This window comes from Coregonus lavaretus (assembly GCF_964263955.1).
Source record: "Coregonus lavaretus genome assembly, chromosome: 37".
In the NCBI taxonomy this organism is placed as follows: Eukaryota; Metazoa; Chordata; class Actinopteri; order Salmoniformes; family Salmonidae; genus Coregonus; species Coregonus lavaretus.
The window spans coordinates 22,932,668-22,951,926 of NC_140024.1; the positions used below are offsets into that span (position 1 = coordinate 22,932,668).

At 47.8% G+C, this 19,259-nt stretch overlaps 1 protein-coding gene across 2 annotated transcripts in view; it reads left to right on the plus strand.

Moving 5' to 3' along the window:
* Nucleotides 1-19,259, plus strand: part of LOC311111641 (alpha-ketoglutarate-dependent dioxygenase FTO-like) — a 147,205-nt gene that overhangs the window by 13,644 nt on the left and 114,302 nt on the right. Inside the window, exons 2-6 of one of the 2 annotated variants that reach the window (XM_084154418.1) lie at nt 6,036-6,113; nt 9,882-10,923; nt 12,988-13,116; nt 16,893-16,972; nt 17,194-17,337. In XM_084154418.1, coding sequence (XP_084010544.1) covers nt 6,036-6,113; nt 9,882-10,923; nt 12,988-13,116; nt 16,893-16,972; nt 17,194-17,337 — 1,473 coding nt within the window. The remainder of the gene's footprint in view (nt 1-6,035; nt 6,114-9,881; nt 10,924-12,987; nt 13,117-16,892; nt 16,973-17,193; nt 17,338-19,259) is intronic. The other variant, XM_084154419.1, reaches the window with a different exon arrangement.

The following is a 19,259-nucleotide window of genomic DNA, read 5'->3' on the forward strand; positions in this document are numbered from 1 at the left end:
ACACAGAGAGAGAGAGAGAGAGCTCTCTAAAGCACTGACTTCTCCTTGACTGCACCTCGGGACGCGACAAGGCTGTTAGAACAACTTGATGGCCCCAGCGCACCCTGCTGAAAACTGCTAATCACAGTCTTTCAATCAATGCTCTCCTTCCCCTCCCTCCATCCCTCTTTCCCCCCCTCCTTCCCTCCCTCTCCCCAACAAACTGGCCTGTGTCTGGATCTGAATACCTAGGGAGTCTGTCAGTGTTAAAACAGTCCATTCTGCCTGGAAAACAGCTGACCTCATGAAACCATGTTGTCATTTTGAAGGTGAAAACTAAAAAGCCTTCTCTATCGACATAATCCTAATGGAAGTGTTATGGCCTGCCCACAAAATAACAATTAAAGCCAAAGTGGCTAACACCCTTTACTTTTCTGCTTATGTAAGGTAGTGCAGGCATCTTAAATATCTGCTCTATTCTGCTCTGGTCTCCTCTCTCTCTCTCTCTCTCTCTCTCTCTCTCCTCTCTCTCTCTCTCTCTCTCTCCTCTCTCTCTCTCTCTCCTCTCTCTCTCTCTCTCTCTCTCTCTCTCTCTCTCTCTCTCTCTCTCTCTCTCTCTCTCTCTCTCTCTCTCTCTCTCTCTCTCTCTCTCTCTCTCTCTCTCTCTCTCTCTCTCTCTCTCTCTCTCTCTCTCTCTCTCTCTCTCTCTCTCTCTCTCTCTCTCTCTCTCTCTCTCTCTCTCTCTCTCTCTCTCTCTCTCTCTCTCTCTCTCTCTCCAGATTTGACACCTTGGGTAAAGGTCATGGAAACATCTTTTTCTCCTTCGAGGTGTAGATGAGTGTGAAATAGATGTTGACACCATGGACACATTGAAAAGCACTTAAATGGACTGGCCTTGTATGTGCCAACCTGTCAGTGTCTAGGCTTACCCCAGATGTATGTGTAAATACTTTTGGGTGATTCATCTTTCTTTCTTTCACTCTTTCGCTTTCTCCTAACGCCTGACAGGGTTACACCTGGCCATGGCTGTCTCACGGTTTGTGTTTAAGAGTGTGTGTCTGTGAGAAAGAGACACACAGAGAACACAGAGGGTCATTTTAATGGCTGTTTAAACTACTTCACTGTCTTGCATAAAGTACTTGTGATTGTGTGTGGGTACGTTTCTGAACATCAACCAGTATGATTGTCTATAGTAGTATGGGTGAATGTGTGTGTGTGTGTTTCTGTGTGTCTGTGTGGTTGTCTGTGTTTAATTAATGATCATTGGTGATCACCCTGCCTGCGGACCTGCGGTGCTGGTAATGTTATTAGATCCATGTTCTAAACAGGGCGTGAAAGGTCTGCCCGGGCCCAGCTCCATGCAGCATCACACCGGCCCTTTAAATGACCCGCCGTGTTCAGATAGATGGATGGACACATTTTAATATTAATGATCCCACCTCCCTCTGACCTGCCTCTAAGTGAAATGAACAATGTCCCCCTTCAGCCCCAAACAACAATTAGTGAGGGAGAGCGTCAACGAGGGCTAGCTGGCCATTTTTCATCACCTACCTGAATGGATCTCTACTGACAATATCTGAGAGAGAGACTGAAAGAGGACCTACTGAGTTGATCTGCTGAGGGAGGACACACATTAAGATAGATGTTGGTGATCCGTTTTTCCTCTTGGGCAGAAGGAGGAAAGAGGCTCATCATATTCTACTGTTGCTGTGTACTATTCCAATACCTTTTGACACCTACTATTTGGCTACATGAACAGTGACCACCTGATCTGATCAGGATGTGACCAGCTAGTTCTCCCACTAGACAGATGAATATGCATCCCCACCTCCTGGTCCAGTGTGTGGGTGTGGGGTTACACATTACTACTGCCCTGTGTGGCCTGGTGCTCAGGTCACTCTACAGATGTTTCAATCAGTTAACCATTTATTACACTGTTCAGTCACTTATCACTTCCCTCCCATCCACCTCCCTACACATTACAGTGACCACTGATGTGTGTGTGGGATTCTGAGTGCATTATGCCACGATTTGTCGGAAACAAAATGTCAAAAGTTAAAGTTTTGCTTTTCTTTGAATGGATAGTGCTTATTATGTCCCGGGGCCTAAATGTCAGTTAAAACGTCCATGTAGCCTAGGGGGTGGGGGAGGGAGGGAGGGACAGTGTCAGAGTGCAAGGAAGTGTGTGTGATTGATAGTGTGTGTGTGATAGCACCTAGGTGTTGTGTGCTCTCACTGTGGTTCGAGGCAGTCAGAGACATGCCCTGTGTATGAGGTAGCTACGTGCTGTTAGTCACCTAGGCAGGGTGAGGCAGAGGGAGTCCTGGGGGGTGGAGGTCCAGGGGGCTGGGGGCTGGGGGGTGGAGGTCCAGGGGACTGGGGGGTGGAGGTCCAGGGGGCTGGGGGGTGGATGTCCAGGGGGCTAAGCGGTGGAGGTCCAGGGGGCTGAGAGGTGGAGGTCCAGGGGGCTTGGGGGTGGAGGTCCAGGAGGATGGGGGGTGGAGGTCCAGGGGGCTGAGGGGTGGAGGTCCAGGGGGCTGGAGGGTGGTGGTCCAGGGGGTTGGGGGGTGGAGGGCCAGGAGGATGGGGGGTGGAGGTCCAGGGGGCTTGGGGGTGGAGGTCCAGGAGGATGGGGGGTGGAGGTCCAGGGGGCTGAGGGGTGGAGGTCCAGGGGTCTGGGGGGTGGTGGTCCAGGGAGCTGGGGGGTGGAGGTCCAGGGGGATGGGGGGTGGAGGTCCAGGGGGCTGGGGGCTGGGGGGTGGAGGTCCAGGGGGATGTGGGGGTGGAAGTCCAGGGGGATGGGGGGGCGGAAGTCCGGGGGCTTCCCGCTCCTTACTCCTCACAGCAGGCTTGTTGACTCAGGTGTGAGCCTCATCCGTTTGGTCTCCCCCTTCACCCCTCGCCTCCCCCGGTCCGAAGTGGGCACTCCCTGCCATCCTCCTTGCCTATGTCCACCCCACACCCACTCCCCACATTCTGCGACGGGGTGCCAAATGAAAAGGGGCTGGAATCGCGTTTCATGTCCTTGCCTGTCTCCCTGTTTGAGGCTGATGTTCTACAGAAGACTTGTCAAAAAACCTGATTCACCGTCACTTTTGCAGGAGGAGACCATTTTCTGAAATCGATGTCACACAAGTACCAATTGTTTGCTTCCTAAACAGAGAGCTCTATTAGGCAGCTAACTCTCAATGTGTCATTGTGGGGATGGGAGGGGGCTGGGGTTGGTTCAGGGATCTTTGGCTGTCAAGGTTTAAACTCCCCAGGGCTCTCAGTAGAACTCCCTCTACTGGTTGGAGGTCTGGTTCCACCTCCACCCTGACTTTGATTCTGATTGTTACAGCATAGCAACCCGAGTCTAAACCAGTCCATTGGAACCCACACCATGCCATTGAACAGTGGCGCAGGGTTCCTCAGGGTTATGCTGGACCCATGGGGGTAGTCCTCAGACAAACCAGCCTCTCAGAGAAAATCTATTATTCTCCACCGCCACCAGGAATGTTGATGTAGACCCTTTATTTTCTTAGAGTTATTTTGAGCCATAATGAACTAAGCACTGGACATTCATCTACTCATTAAAGTGTCAAAAATAAAAATACCAGCCGTTTGATTTCCCTCTCATGTCCAGATCTGAGGGAACAGACCCCCTATTTATGTGATAAACAGTCTGGCCAAGGGGATTTTAATCCTGTCAACAGAGAGAGATTAAGAGCAGCATCAGATATATCACTCAGACAGGCGGCTGGCATGGTTACAGTAAATCATCCATGTCATTGTTTTTATGGGATTGGTAATCTGGTGTCTTATGCTGAGTGGAAAAGCAGCATCTCTCTCTGACAGAAAGACTGCTCTGATATAAAGGGAGATGAGATGAGAGAAGGAGACACAAGAGGAGATGAGAGCAGAGGAGAGGAGAGAGGAGAGGCAAGGAGAAGAGAGGAGGAAATGAGAGCCCATCTGCTACAGAGGGCTGGGGCTGTCTTTTTTTCGGTGGAATTTCTGAGTGTCTTGATGTATTCGACATGTGCGTGACAGCCCAGTTGTGTGCGATTGGAGCTGAGGCAGTGTGCTATCCGGCCCAGTTGTGTGAGTGTGTGTGTGTGAGTGTGTGTGTGTGTGCGTGTGCACACATCACACAGGGCATGTGCTCTAAGGTCAAGTTGGCAACGGCCTACCAACCAGCCTTGTACACACATACATACAGGAACAACACACACTGGAGCTTACATACACACTAGGTACTACTGATTACATACACATGAAACACACCACACTGCCCCCTTACTCACCCACACACATCACACAGAAACACCCCCACACTGCCCCCCCACCACATACACACACACACACACACACACACACACAGGTTTAATATCCTGAAGCTTCTGCTTGGAAGCAGGAATTTGACACCAATGAATGTGTGTCAGTTTGTCAGTTGTCCTCCGCTCCTCTTCCTCCTGGCCCTTTGAACACAGACTGTCCATGAATAGTGGATGTTGTTTTGTATTGTAGATTCACTCTGTCTGTGGACCAGTTTTCCTCTCCTTTTGTTTGTTCCACTCTAAATAGAATAACTTAGAGGGCCGGGCTGTCTGGAAGCCCATGTGCATCCTGATCCTTTAGAGAAAATGGCCCTATGTAGCTCAATTGGTAGAGCATGGCGCTTGTAACGCCAGGGTAGTGGGTTCGATCCCCGGGACCACACAAACGTAAAAATGTATGCACACATGACTGTAAGTCGCTTTGGATAAAAGCGTCTGCTAAATGGCATATTATTAAATGGCATATTAGAAAGTTGCAGCTGGTGTTTGTGTTGTTGGTGGTGTTGTTGTTGGTGTTGTTTAGCCTGCAGGTAAAGCTGTAGTCCCCTGAAGGGAATTCTACTAACAGCATAGATCTAATACGTTCTCTGTCTCCTGTCCCCCATACTGAGATTTCACCTCCTTTTCCTCTGTCTGTATTCATGCACATACTTTTCCTGTTTGTCCTCTTTTTGATCTAGCCCTCTTTTGAGTCATTCAGGACACAACCTTTTTAAGGTGCACTTTAATGTTATTAACAGGACATTTTATTTCACTCTAAAAGTCAGGACATATTTTGGCAGTCGGGACTCACACGTTCCCCCGCGTCCCGCATGAGGTCTCTGGTATTATTAGGCCGGCAGAAATGTGAAACGCATGTAGTAAATGTCTGTGAATATATACGAGGCCTGCTGTCCTTAAACATCACAGCCTTCACTCCGCTCTAAGCTTGCTCACTGCTGATGCGGGGAAGTGGTGCGGCAAGGAGCGAGCCGAAGCGTTCACACCGGTGTCCACAGCACATTTAAAGGTTTAAAGGCAGGAGCGGGTCACTGACATGGCGCTCTCGCCAGCCGGCTCTCAGCCAGCCAGTGGCTGACGGGTGTGGGATGTGTGCACCTGTGGGGCTGTGGGAAGTGAATAAAGGACAGAGGGATGCAGACGGCAGAGATGGAGGGAGGGAAGGAGGTGAGGGGAGGGTTCGGCACTTGTGAAATTTATTTGGGTATCGCAGTTTTATGCTGGTTACCGTTGGATTTACAGGTCGGAATGGAATGTGAGCCAATGAAAGGGGCTTTGATCCTTCCACCAGGTTGGGTCTTTATAGGAGGGAGCCAGTACGCAGCACGCAGCAGGGCATTCTTTATAAGGTTGTGAGGAACCCCACTGCAGAACCAAGAAATCATAAAAATGTGAGACGACAATGAAGCTAGGGGACTATGGGATATAATCTGGGGAGGTTGAATTAAATGGGATGCTGATGCTTCACAGGCTCAGTTTAAATATAGGCTAATGTATTCGTCAACTCCCGAATACCTGAATTAACTGTGCTGTACACTTTTATGGTACATGCCATTTGATGTAACCTAAATGCCACATGAGGTGTATCTGTGCTGACCTGTGTGTTTGTCAACTCCCAAAACCCTGAATTAATCTGTTCTCTCTTATCGTACATGGCATTACCTGTAAATTCCTCATGACATGTGCATCTTTACTGACCTTTGTGTACTGACCTGTGTCTGGTCTCCTCTTCTCCAGAGGCGCAGGCTGCTGCAGGAGCTAGGAGACCAGCGCATCCCCTTCCTCGGGCCCTCAGACCATGGCTTCCAACAGCTGGTGAGTCAGTCAGTCAGGCTGGTCCAGAGTCCAGACCACTGTTCCAGGCCACTGTTGACCTTCTGTAAATCCCACTGCCATTGGTACTAGTCCTTCTGTCTATCCCACTGCCATTGGTACTAGTCCTTCTGTCTATCCCACTGCCATTGGTACTAGTCCTTCTATCTATCCCACTGCCATTGGTACTAGTCCTTCTGTCTATCCCACTGCCATTGGTACTAGTCCAGATCTTCTGTCTATCTCACTGCCATTGGTACTAGTCCAGAACTTCTGTCTATCCCACTGCCATTGGTACTAGTCCATATATTCTGTCAATCCCACTGCCATTGGTACTAGTCCTTATGTATATCCCACTGCCATTGGTACTAGTCCAGACCTTCTGTCAATCCCACTGCCATTGGTACTAGTCCAGACCTTCTGTCTATCCCACTGCCATTGGTACTAGTCCAGATCTTCTATCTATCCCACTGCCATTGGTACTAGTCCTTCTGTCTATCCCACTGCCATTGGTACTAGTCCAGATCTTCTGTCTATCCCACTGCCATTTGTACTAGTCCAGATCTTCTGTCTATCCCACTGCCATTGGTACTAGTCCATATCTTCTGTCAATCCCACTGCCATTGGTACTAGTCCTTATGTATATCCCACTGCCATTGGTACTAGTCCAGACCTTCTGTCAATCCCACTGCCATTGGTACTAGTCCAGACCTTCTGTCTATCCCACTGCCATTGGTACTAGTCCAGATCTTCTGTCTATCTCACTGCCATTGGTACTAGTCCTTCTGTCTATCCCACTGCCATTGGTACTAGTCCAGACCTTCTGTCAATCCCACTGCCATTGGTACTAGTCCAGACCTTCTGTCTATCCCACTGCCATTGGTACTAGTCCAGAACTTCTGTCTATCCATCTGCCATTGGTACTAGTCCTTCTGTCTATCCCACTGCCATTGGTACTAGTCCAGACCTTCTGTCTATCCCACTGCCATTGGTACTAGTCCAGATCTTCTGTCTATCCCACTGCCATTGGTACTAGTCCAGATAATTCTGTCTATCTCACTGCCATTGGTACTAGTCCAGATCTGCTGTCTATCTCACTGCCATTGGTACTAGTCCAGATCTTCTGTCAATCCCACTGCCATTGGTACTAGTCCTTCTGTCTATCCCACTGCCATTGGTACTAGTCCTTCTGTCTATCCCACTGCCATTGGTACTAGTCCAGACCTTCTGTCTATCCCACTGCCATTGGTACTAGTCCAGACCGTCTGTCTATCCCACTGCCATTGGTACTAGTCCAGACCTTCTATCTATCCCACAGCCATTGGTACTAGTCCAGACCTTCTGTCAATCCCACTGCCATTGGTACTAGTCTTTTTGTCTATCCCAATGTCATTGGTACTAGTCCAGACCTTCTGTCAATCCCACTGCCATTGGTACTAGTCCTTCTGTCTATCCCACTGCCATTGGTACTAGTCCAGACCTTCTGTCAATCCCACTGCCATTGGTACTAGTCCTTCTGTCTATCCCACTGCCATTGGTACTAGTCCAGACCTTCTGTCAATCCCACTGCCATTGGTACTAGTCCTTCTGTCTATCCCACTGCCATTGGTACTAGTCCAGATCTTCTGTCTATCCCACTGCCATTGGTACTAGTCCAGATATTCTGTCTATCCCACTGCCATTGGTACTAGTCCAGACCTTCTGTCTATCCCACTGCCATTGGTACTAGTCCAGATCTTCTGTCTATCTCACTGCCATTGGTACTAGTCATTCTGTCTATCCCACTGCCGTTGGTACTAGTCCAGACCTTCTGTCAATCCCACTGCCATTGGTACTAGTCCAGACCTTCTGTCTATCCCACTTTATTGGTACTAGTCCAGACCTTCTGTCAATCCCACTGCCATTGGTACTAGTCCAGATCTTCTGTCTATCTCACTGCCATTGGTACTAGTCCTTCTGTCTATCCCACTGCCATTGGTACTAGTCCATATCTTCTGTCTATCCCACTGCCATTGGTACTAGTCCAGACCTTCTGTCTATCCCACTGCCATTGGTAATAGTCCAGACCTTCTGTCTATCTCACTGCCATTGGTACTAGTCCTTCTGTCTATCCCACTGCCATTGGTACTAGTCCAGACCTTCTGTCTATCCCACTGCCATTGGTACTAGTTCAGACCTTCTGTCTATCCCACTGCCATTGGTAATAGTCCAGACCTTCTGTCTATCTCACTGCCATTGGTACTAGTCCTTCTGTCTATCCCACTGCCATTGGTACTAGTCCAGACCTTCTGTCTATCCCACTGCCATTGGTACTAGTCCAGACCTTCTGTCTATCCCACTGCCATTGGTACTAGTTCAGACCTTCTGTCTATCCCACTGCCATTGGTACTAGTCCAGACCTTCTGTCTATCCCACTGCCATTGGTACTAGTCCAGATCTTCTGTCTATCTCACTGCCATTGGTACTAGTCCAGACATTCTGTCAATCCCACTGCCATTGGTACTTGTCTTTCTGTCTATCCCACTGCCATTGGTACTAGTCCTTCTGTCTATCCCACTGCCATTGGTACTAGTCCAGACCTTCTGTCTATCTCACTGCCATTGGTACTAGTCCAGACCTTCTGTCTATCCCACTGCCATTGGTACTAGTCCAGATCTTCTGTCTATCCCACTGCCATTGGTACTAGTCCAGATCTTCTGTCTATCCCACTGCCATTGGTACTAGTCTTTCTGTCTATCCCACTGCCATTGGTACTAGTCCTTCTGTCTATCCCACTGCCATTGGTACTAGTCCAGACCTTCTGTCTATCTCACTGCCATTGGTACTAGTCCAGAACTTCTGTCTATCTCACTGCCATTGGTACTAGTCCTTCTGTCTATCCCACTGCCATTGGTACTAGCCAGATCTTCTGTCTATCCCACTGCCATTGGTACTAGTCCAGATCTTCTGTCTATCCCACTGCCATTGGTACTAGTCCTTCTGTCTATCCCACTGCCATTGGTACTAGTCCAGATCTTCTGTCTATCCCACTGCCATTGGTACTAGTCAAGATCTTCTGTCTATCCCACTGCCATTGGTACTAGTCCTTCTGTCTATCCCACTGCCATTGGTACTAGTCCAGATCTTCTGTCTATCTCACTGCCATTGGTACTAGTCCTTCTGTCTATCCCACTGCCATTGGTACTAGTCCAGATATTCTGTCTATCCCACTGCCATTTGTACTAGTCCAGATCTTCTGTCTATCACACTGCCATTGGTACTAGTCCAGATCTTCTGTCTATCCCACTGCCATTGGTACTAGTCCAGATCTTCTGTCTATCCCACTGCCATTGGTACTAGTCCAGATCTTCTGTCTATCCCACTGCCATTGGTACTAGTCCTTCTGTCTATCCCACTGCCATTGGTACTAGTCCAGATCTTCTGTCTATCCCACTGCCATTGGTACTAGTCCAGATCTTCTGTCTATCCCACTGCCATTGGTACTAGTCCAGATCTTCTGTCTATCCCACTGCCATTGGTACTAGTCCAGATCTTCTGTCTATCCCACTGCCATTGGTACTAGTCCAGACCAAAGCATTCTGTCTATCCCACTGGAGACAGAGGACTTAGCACTTGGAAAGAGACTTAGCTCATAGGCAGAACCATAGAATTAGAATGAACAATGGCTAGTTATACAGTATTTATGTTGGCTGTTTGGTCTGTGTACTTGTTCTCTATCAATTGTTTCAGGCAGAACAACAGCTAATTGATCTGTGTTTCTCTGTATTCCAGTGGGAGACTAGCTACTCTGGCCTGGCTCTGCGGCGTTCCTGCTCCCTGCCTGAGGAGCTCCATGGTCGGGTGGAGGCTGCTCTGCTCACCCTGCGGCAGAGGGGCTGTTTCCTGAGGGACCTAGTGAAGGTGAGGGACCGAGACGTCTTCACCGCCGTGTCCCGGGTGCTGCTGGGTCAGCCAGGAACCACCTACCGCTACCTGGACACACGGCTCTTCACCATCCCCTGGCACGCAGACGACCAGAGATGGACCTGCTGTGACCCAGACCTCAGTGCCGCCTGCAAAGCACTCTGGGAGCTCAACTGCTTCTTCTGCTCTGATGTCGGACACAGGAAGGAGGGGGATGTTTTCAAGCAGTGCAGGAAAGAGTTGGTTGGTGCTATAGAGTCTAAACCCAGTGTGGAAGGAGACACCGAGTCTAAAGATAGCGAGGAGTCCAAACCCAGTGACGATGGAGGAGACTCAGAGTCCAAGCAGAGTGAGGAGGGAGAAACTGAGTCAAAGCACAGCGAGGACTGGGACATAGAGTCAAAACACAGTGAAGAAGAAGGCCCATCGTCCAAACAGGATGCAGCGTGGGAGTCAAGACACAGCGACGAGATGGGAGACATGAAGCCTAAACAAACTGAACTGGGGAGTCCAACGGGGTCAAAACAACACAGTGAGGGAAAACACACAGGCTGGAAGCACAGGCCAGCTGGCAGCACAGAGACAGAGACTACAGGCCTAGGCCCTCAGGAGAAGCCTGTGGCTGAGCTAAAACACAGTCTCTCTGGGTACCACATTGAGGATGAGGATGAAGACCAGCTGAGTGGCCAGGGATGCTCTCACCTCAACCCTGCTAAGACATCCTGTCCTGGCCCGGCCCAGTTCAACGTCACCCTGCTCAACTACATGGACCCAGCAGCTATGAGCCAGCTGAAAGAAGAGCCGTATTATGGGATGGGTAAGATGGCTGTGGGCTGGCACCATGATGAGAACCTGGTCAGCCTATCACCTGTGGCTGTCTACAGCTACAGCTGTCATGACGATGACAAAGGTGAGGGTCAAAGGTCATACAGTATACTTGTTTTATATCACAGTCAGTAGTGGTGGATCCCCTTCAAACTAGACCCAAAGTTCCTCATTAACACCCTTCAGTCTCACTTGTTATCCCATTTTTATCATTCCACCCACAACCCCTTAGAAGTAGCTATTTTCTTCTCCACTGTGGTATCATTTTGAGCTACTATCTCTATCTGATGCAGCTAACAGCTAACGTTGTGTATGTGGCCCTACAGCAGCTCACTTTCAGCAGCTATACAGCATTTATCTCAGACATGGCCTCCAGTGAGCCAGCCATCAGATCTATCAGCCAGATACTGTCAGGGCATTATCAAATGTCATCACAGGCTGCCTCTGTTCTGTTCTGACAGGCTAGGATGCCTTATCGCTAGCAGGGCCAGGGAGGGAGGGAAGATCATCATCACACACTCTCTGGGACACATTCAGGGGCTAAACACAGGCCGAACGGCACACTACAAAACTCCAACAACTCGCCCCGCCTTATCTCTCAACGATCTGATCTAAGTAATTTCCTCCAGGAATTATCAATGTGTAATTATCTGATATGGAATAATGAGTCCCTGCTTTGATAACTGGTTCTAGACTGTACAGCAGTATTGAGGCAGTGTTTAGCCTAGTTGTTTTATCATAGTGGGTCTCGGCCTGATTTTGTAGGGCTGATATGAGTGTATCTTTTTTTATGGAGTTCATTGCTATTGAATCAGTGATCATCTAACAAAATTATGATTGATCATGATCATATTTTTAAATCCAATATTTACTCCGTTTTACTATCAAGGTGCAGGATCCCCTTTTCACATGGCAATACAGTGCAAAACCATATCTCAGCCGCCTTTGCAGCGGGCCGACCTCATCTCAGAGGGATTGGCTAAACAGAACCACCTGCTGTAGAGGTCTGCGGAGATGATTTGTTCTGACCCTTGACCCCTGGGAACGCTGGCTTCAAACACCACAGGACCGACCAGCCGGGGCTGTAGTCTAGGTACACTATTCTATCTGCAGCTGTGCCTTTCCTTTGTAGGCCAAACTGACCCCACAGCACCAGACTTCACAGGCAAGCCTGACAAAAGCTCAGCAGCACTGCTCGCTAACCCCGCTGTGCATTACTCAAGAAATGCTATGTTCACTTTGGGCCAGATCGTTCTGAAGACTCCCAGAACCACAGAGATGGAATTGTTACCATGCAGAATGTTTTTACGAGGGGGCCCATGTTTTTTACATTGTTCTCGGCTGCGCTGCACACAAAGCCCCTCTCTCTCTCTTTCTCAACTCAATAATTGAGCCGTTTAGCATTACACAGTCTGGTACGTACAGTAACCATTAACCATCTAAGCGTGTTTATTTGCACGACACCTGCCTTTCTTTGACACGCTTAGTTTTCATGTCTGGTCTGGGTGAAGTCTAGTCTTTGCCTCTTTTTCCCAAGGCTTTGTCTCTGGTGTTACAGAATGGTTCTATTTAGAGTAACCCAGCTGCTCTGATCCGGAGGAATATGGCATGGAGGCGGAGAGTTTTCCGGCTGGAAAGACCACAATGCTCTTTACTCCAGCTCCAACACCATTCCCATCCTGGGTCCTTTGGGAGCAGTGTCATTAACGGCTCTCTCAGAAAGCACTGGCTGGAAATTAAGTTACTATTTATCCTCTGCTGAGTAAAGGAAAAGGTCTGATTTGCCGTGGGGCTGAGAGAGAGGCCCAGGAAGACTTTAGTATTGATTTTTGCTGAAGGGTGTGGACCTAACGGGCTGGGTAGATCTGGTTTTCTTACCGTGCCTCGGATGGAGGACAGCCAGGGAGAGGCTGGGGGAGAGGCTCAGAGACTGGCTATGGGAGGAGAATAGTCCCCACTACCCTGTCTGTCTGCTGCCCCTACACACACTAGCTACCTAACATCAAATACTTTTATTAAAAAGGCTGTCCTCTTGTACAGAAACTGTGATGAAGTTGTACTGAGGGAAAATGTAACAATATGCCCTGTCTCCTACTGTATATTTGGTTCTGATCTGACTGACTTAAGTGGTGGGATTGTTTGTGTTTAGCAGGTGTGAGCTCGGAGGAGGGTCCTGTGGAGAAGGGCTGCTGGAGGATTGGTCTAAAGGTGGCCTGGGACATCCACACCCCTGGACTGACCCTCCCACTGCAGTCCGGAGACTGCTACTACATGAGAGGTACTGGAGCATGCACGCACATACTCCTTTTACATGACATCTCTAGTCTGTGTGAGATTTACACTTCATGTTCTAGTGTGTTTGGTTTACTGTGTCCCTACTGACCCATAGAAGCAGGATGCTCTCCAGACTCTCTCTCTCTTTTCTCTCTCTCTTTCTTTTCTCTCTCTCACTGTCTTCTCTCTTTTTCTTTTTCTCTTTCTTTCTCTCTCTCTCTCTCTCTCTCTCTCCTCTCTCTCTCTCTCTCTCTCTCTCTCTCTCGCTCATCATTGTGTTAGTCTGAACCCAACCCCACCAGAAGCCCTGTTCTGTTCTGTTCCGCATGCAGCTTGGACTCTGGCCTGCTCGTGTATCTGTAACCCTAAGGTTCCATGTAATTGCATGCATTAGCGAGGTTAAGAAAACCAAATGTTATTTTATGAAGTCCTGTGACCCGGTGCTGTGGCAGCGGTGCTGGTGGTGTCTCTATGGAGTGGAGAGGACAGGCAGCGGGCCATGAGGGTGTAAATCAGACCTTAATGCTGATGGCTACAGCAGATGCCTTCCCCTTTCATCTCCGCCTGCTGGGTCAGGCTGCTCTTAGCTTCTACAGTACAGGACAAGGCTACACAGCTATTATTAGCTACCACTAGCTTCCCCATCACAGCAGCACGACATGTCCCACACTGTGTATGGGTTAGGACCTCCAAGACATCATTGTTTTGTATTTGTCTGGGATCGTTGGTGAAATATGACTGCATCGTTTTTTTGGACACATACGAACAGACAAGCACACAAAGACACAGGCAAGAACAAGTAGGCACAGACTCATATTCTCTACCTCAAAACATGTTGATCTGAGTAGAAACCATGAGTTGGAGTGACCTCACAGGACATAACTCAAACAGCACAGGAGAATTTACCCCTAACCCAGACAGGATGAGATTTGTCACGTTCAGTCCAGGCATGATAACAGAGTGATGGGCTGCTCTAGAAACACAATTGTAATTGGACCTGACTGGACTGGATCAATGGCGATTTATGTGCCAGTTTGGGAGATCCCTACAGGATCACTATGATACTGTAGCAGCTCACACAGTCTCTCACTCCTACACCTGGATCAGGTACACAGTACAGACACTAACTACTGTCATCAACCAAGAGTAAATTCAAGAAAGTAGTCTACTCAGTATTTCATTGGAGGTTATAGCATGCCTTGACAAGGGACATAAATGAAAGCTATCTTTGTGATGCCTGGTGTCTTTGTGGTGTTTTGTTAAAGAACGTTCCCGTGTACAATCACAGACACCATCATTCCTTTTTAGCACCGTTTGTCAGTGACTCAACCTCTGAACTGCTAGTGTTGTGCGTGTCTGCGTGTGTAATATGTGTGTGCAAATTTAATCAGCCATTATTTCCACCCAAATGGAATTTCAGTGGTTAAAAAAGAACAATTCAAGTCTGACACCGAGCCTGTTGGGTAATAAGATTTCCAACTCCCAACTCACGGGGGACCTGAGAAAGAGTTGACCCAATATATTTAAAAGCCTGCTGCTTCCTGGAAAAAAGAAGGGGACAAGTGGCAACAGATGAGGGGGTAGAGAAAGAAAGATAAATATTTATTACAGGAATCGAGTTTGTCCCCCCAGTGCCATCAGACTGTGGAGGAACAGATTGATGGAGATCATTTATTATTGGATATAAACTGTTTTAAAGACGGGAGTCATTCCGCCCAGAGACCTAATCCTTCACAATCTCATCAGAGGATAACACAGAACAGTGGGAGAACTTGTTTTGTTTGTCATGCTAGCACATAATAATATCTATCTTCCTAAAGCACTTCACTGTTTGACTTTCAAATCAAAGGCATTAGCCAGCCACACTGCTCAAGGCGGGGTGTAAATATGCACATGTGCTGTGAGTGACAGCTCTGTCATGGCTAAATAAATGATTTGTTTGTGGAACCAATAATAACAGAACTGGTCGACATCTAAACACACAAACAAGCTTGTGGACTGATGGGACTGATACACTAGAAACAGCAGTTGGGATCCGATCAGGATCTTTGTTTATTGGATAAATGTTTCTTGATATGAGTCCTCCATCATGAGGGATTGAATGAGATCTGGCAGTGTTTGATCAATGAAGTAGAATAATGTTCCCATTTCACTGATCCTGCTGCTGGACAGAGTGTGGTAGATAGAGGACCCTGCAGCCTATTTAGTTGCTGTGCGCAGCAACCATTTTTTTATGGTGCGAAATGTTTTGCTACGGCGTAGTGGAAGAATGAGAGAAGGTGATACTCGCAACTAGTGACTGGCTGGCGTGGGAGCACAGTGTGATGATTCAGTCACGATTTATGACATTGTTTGGATGGCAGACCATCTGTAGGATATCACAGGGATCAAACACACCTTATCTTGCTACCAAGCTCCTGTGTGTATCAGACACGCATAGTTTTTTCTCAGAGAGATTATTCTGAAGTGAAGACACATGTATCCACGTTAAGTCTTAACCTGTTGGTGATAGTCATTTACTCAGTGTTATTCTGTATCATGTATTTCATGTACACTGCAATTGTTTGAGTGTCAATTATTTTGTGACTAATACATTCTATTAGTTGAATTGAGTAAATGCATTCCTCATTTTACTGAGTCATTCTTTGATTGACTATATGTCTATAATTTAGTAGGTCTATTGATAGTTGTTAATTACACTATACACATAGCACATGCTTGGGTACCAACTTGACATCTCTGATCTGCTTGCCTCAATAAATGAATGCTAGAACATGGTCGCCAGGATTAGCTATTTGTATCTAGCCTCTTAATAATTGCATAATGATGCAAGATAGACTCATGTTCATTATAGTCATACTGAGAGGTGATGCAATTATTCACCATCTTGCTATATCCTCCAGAGACACACAGGGCCTGTTGCATTTGTTCACATAATAATGGAGTCACATTGATAAATGTACTTTATTATTATTCAACATCATTTCCACCTGTATAATGGTGTGCCCTAATGAATACACCCATGCCCTAACCTGTCCTGAACCACTGACACCTTTAAACAGGTAACTTTTCGATGAACAGTGGTACACTTGAGAGGCTATACTATTGCACACTTAACATTCTAATGGCCAACACTTAACATGTTTGTGAAAATAAATAGATACTGTAATTAGCATAAATATGAGCATTTCTGATAAACAACGAAAACAGGCCCGAAATGGGATAAACTAGTTAACGAGAGGCGTGCAACTTGTGGCTAAAGCTGGAACTAGGCCAGCGCACGCTTACCTAGGAAGACAGTTTAACAACAGTGGTGGTGAGCGACTTACAGGAGAAATTAGGGTTAAGTGTCTTGCTCAAGGGCACATCGACAGATTTTTCACCTAGACTCTGTTGATAACCAGACTTTGTATCTGTGTTCTCATATAATAGAAGGCATGACGTTTGATAGGATTAGCGATAGCATTGTTAGGTTAGCAAGAAATGTTTGAAACTATCCATCTGTTTGAGTATGGAGAAATGGAGGGAAACACATCACAAAGAGACAGAAGTTATTAAACAGACATTTCAATTATATTTTGGATCTTCATTCGACAAGTGGACAGGTGTGGTGTGGTGTCCCATGTCCTAAAAAAGGTTAAAACAGAATGAAAACATTTGGCATTTGTGTAGGCCTATATTCATATGAAATTGTTGTGGACATCATTGTCTCTTAATATTTGGGATAGTTGACTGGTATTGGTTGTGTGGTGACTGTGGTGTGTCCTCCTCTGTCCCCAGATGACCTGAACAGGACCCATCAGCACTGTGTCCTGGCTGGAGACTCAGCCCGCTTCAGCTCTACACACAGAGTTGCGGAGGTGAGGGAAGCCTGGGGTACACTGGGGGCTTGGAGACCCTGGCCTGATTATAATAATGATTGATTCATTTTATAAGATACCGTATATTCGATTACCTTTCTTTAACAGATTCTACCTTCTATTTTAGAATCTATTTTAGAATTCAAAGAGGCCCTATACTCCCAGAATACATGCATTATCTCTCAACCTTTTTTGACTGTCTGTCCTGTCTGTCCCCACAGTGTTCCACCGGGACCCTGGACTACATCCAGTCTCGCTGCCGGGAGGCCCTGTCTAACCTGAGCACAGACCCAGAAACAGGCACCCACAGCCTGCTCTCCCTGCTGCCAGCTACCCTGCAAGGCTACGAGGAGATACACAACGAGGTGGGTGGATGTGTGTGAGTATGTGACTGTGTGTGTGTGTGTGTGTGTCTGACTAACTTTTGGGTTTCCACGATAGGCCTAACTTTGTGTGCTACCTACACTCTTAGAAAAAAAGGTGCTATCTAGAACCTAAAAGGGTTTTTCGTCTGTCCCCATAGGAGATCCCTTTGAAGAACCCTTTTTGGTTCCAGGTAGAACCCTTTTGAGTTCCATGTAGAACCCTTTTGAGTTCCATGTAGAACCATTTACACAGAGGGTTCTACATGGAACCCAAAAGAGTTCTACCTGGAACCCAAAAGGGTTCTACCTAGAACCAAAAATGGTTATCCTATGGGGACAGCTGAAGAACCCTTTTGGAACCCTTTTTTCTAAGAGTGTACTCAAACAACCTCATTCAAGGAAAGGGTAGTCGTGTATAATTTTTCCCTTTCGACTTTCGGTCACATTTTGATGGCAAAATGTGGTCCTACTCTGTTAACCAGGGTTAAGGCCCCTCCATAGGAAAATAAAGAGGTTGTCAACATTTAAGTTGACATCATTCATAGCTACAGTGGATATTTACGTTATGGGATAAATATTTCATAAGTCCAGGATGCTCTTGTTTGTCCTGGGCGATGATGGATAGTAAACAAATTGGTCCTCCATAAGGTATCTAAGGATCGAGATCATGGCCCCTTTTACACAGAACAATCAGTGAATCTGGCTCCGGGGCCCTGAGACCCTGAGACCCTATGGGGGCCGTTCACACTTTACAGTGGCAGCCTGCTCATTACAGCCTTCTGCAGCCCAGCCTGCCCCTGACTGCCAGGGGCAGTTAAAATAGCACTTCACCTCTCCCCCTCCGCCCTCCTCTGTGTGTGTGTGTGTGTTATCCTCACTACTCCCAGGTAACCACAGCAGCGGGCCCAGTCAGGAACCACACGGGATGCCATGACAGATGAGCTTGGTGTGAGGTTGTTTAAAGGTTGTAGCCAGTATTAATTATTCAGACACCAAACAATGGGGCTGAGAGAGAGAGAGAGAGAGAGCTGTAGGGGGAGAGAGGGAATGAGAGAGAGAGGGGGAGAGAGAGGGAATGAGAGAGAAAGGGAGAGAGAGTGAGAGGGCGGGGGAGATGGAGAGAGACAACAGCAGCCTAGCCAACACCTGGTCTCCATCCAAGAGCAGAGAGAGAACACCTGCTCACAGCACAGCACCACAGGATTACCCAGTGTAGGCCTGGCTGGGGGGCGCACACCGTTTATTTAGGAAAACAGGACGCTATTTATAAAAGGCTGGGAGGCTCTCTCGGGGGCCTGGCCCCGCTCTACTCTACCTGGCGTCCCCAGGACCATGATGATGGATTTGGCCATTTGTTCTGAGTTGCCCATGAGGGCAGAACACCCACTTAAATTATGTATTGTTGGCAGAGTTATTTATTATGGCGGCTAGTTTTGGCGGTTGGCGGGCGCATATTGCACGGGTCATGTTTGACATGGATGACCGAAGAGCAAACAAGCAGAGGCTGGTCAAACAGGCTGACCTGACCAACACCTAATAGGCATTTCCTTCAAAATTGCTAAACAGGAGATCGACCGGCCGGCCGGCTGGCTGATGCTGATGTTCTGTGTGTGTGTGCTTAGAGGGGGTTTGACAGTAGTTTGGGTAGGGTTAGAGAGGGAATGGGGGATGTTTAGGGTTGTTATGATGATGAAGCTGAACGTCTGCCATCTGAGGAACGTGTGTTCAGGGAGAGGGAGAGAATGTCAGCAGCCAGAGGAGAAGAGTTGAAGCAGGGGTTGATGGGTAGAGAATAGGAGAACAGCACCCGGCATAGCAGAGTGAGAGAGAGGGATGGAGGGATGGAGGGAGGGAGGGAGGGAGGGAGGGAGGGAGGGAGAGAGAGGGAGGGAGAGAGAGGGATGGAGGGAGGGAGGGAGAGA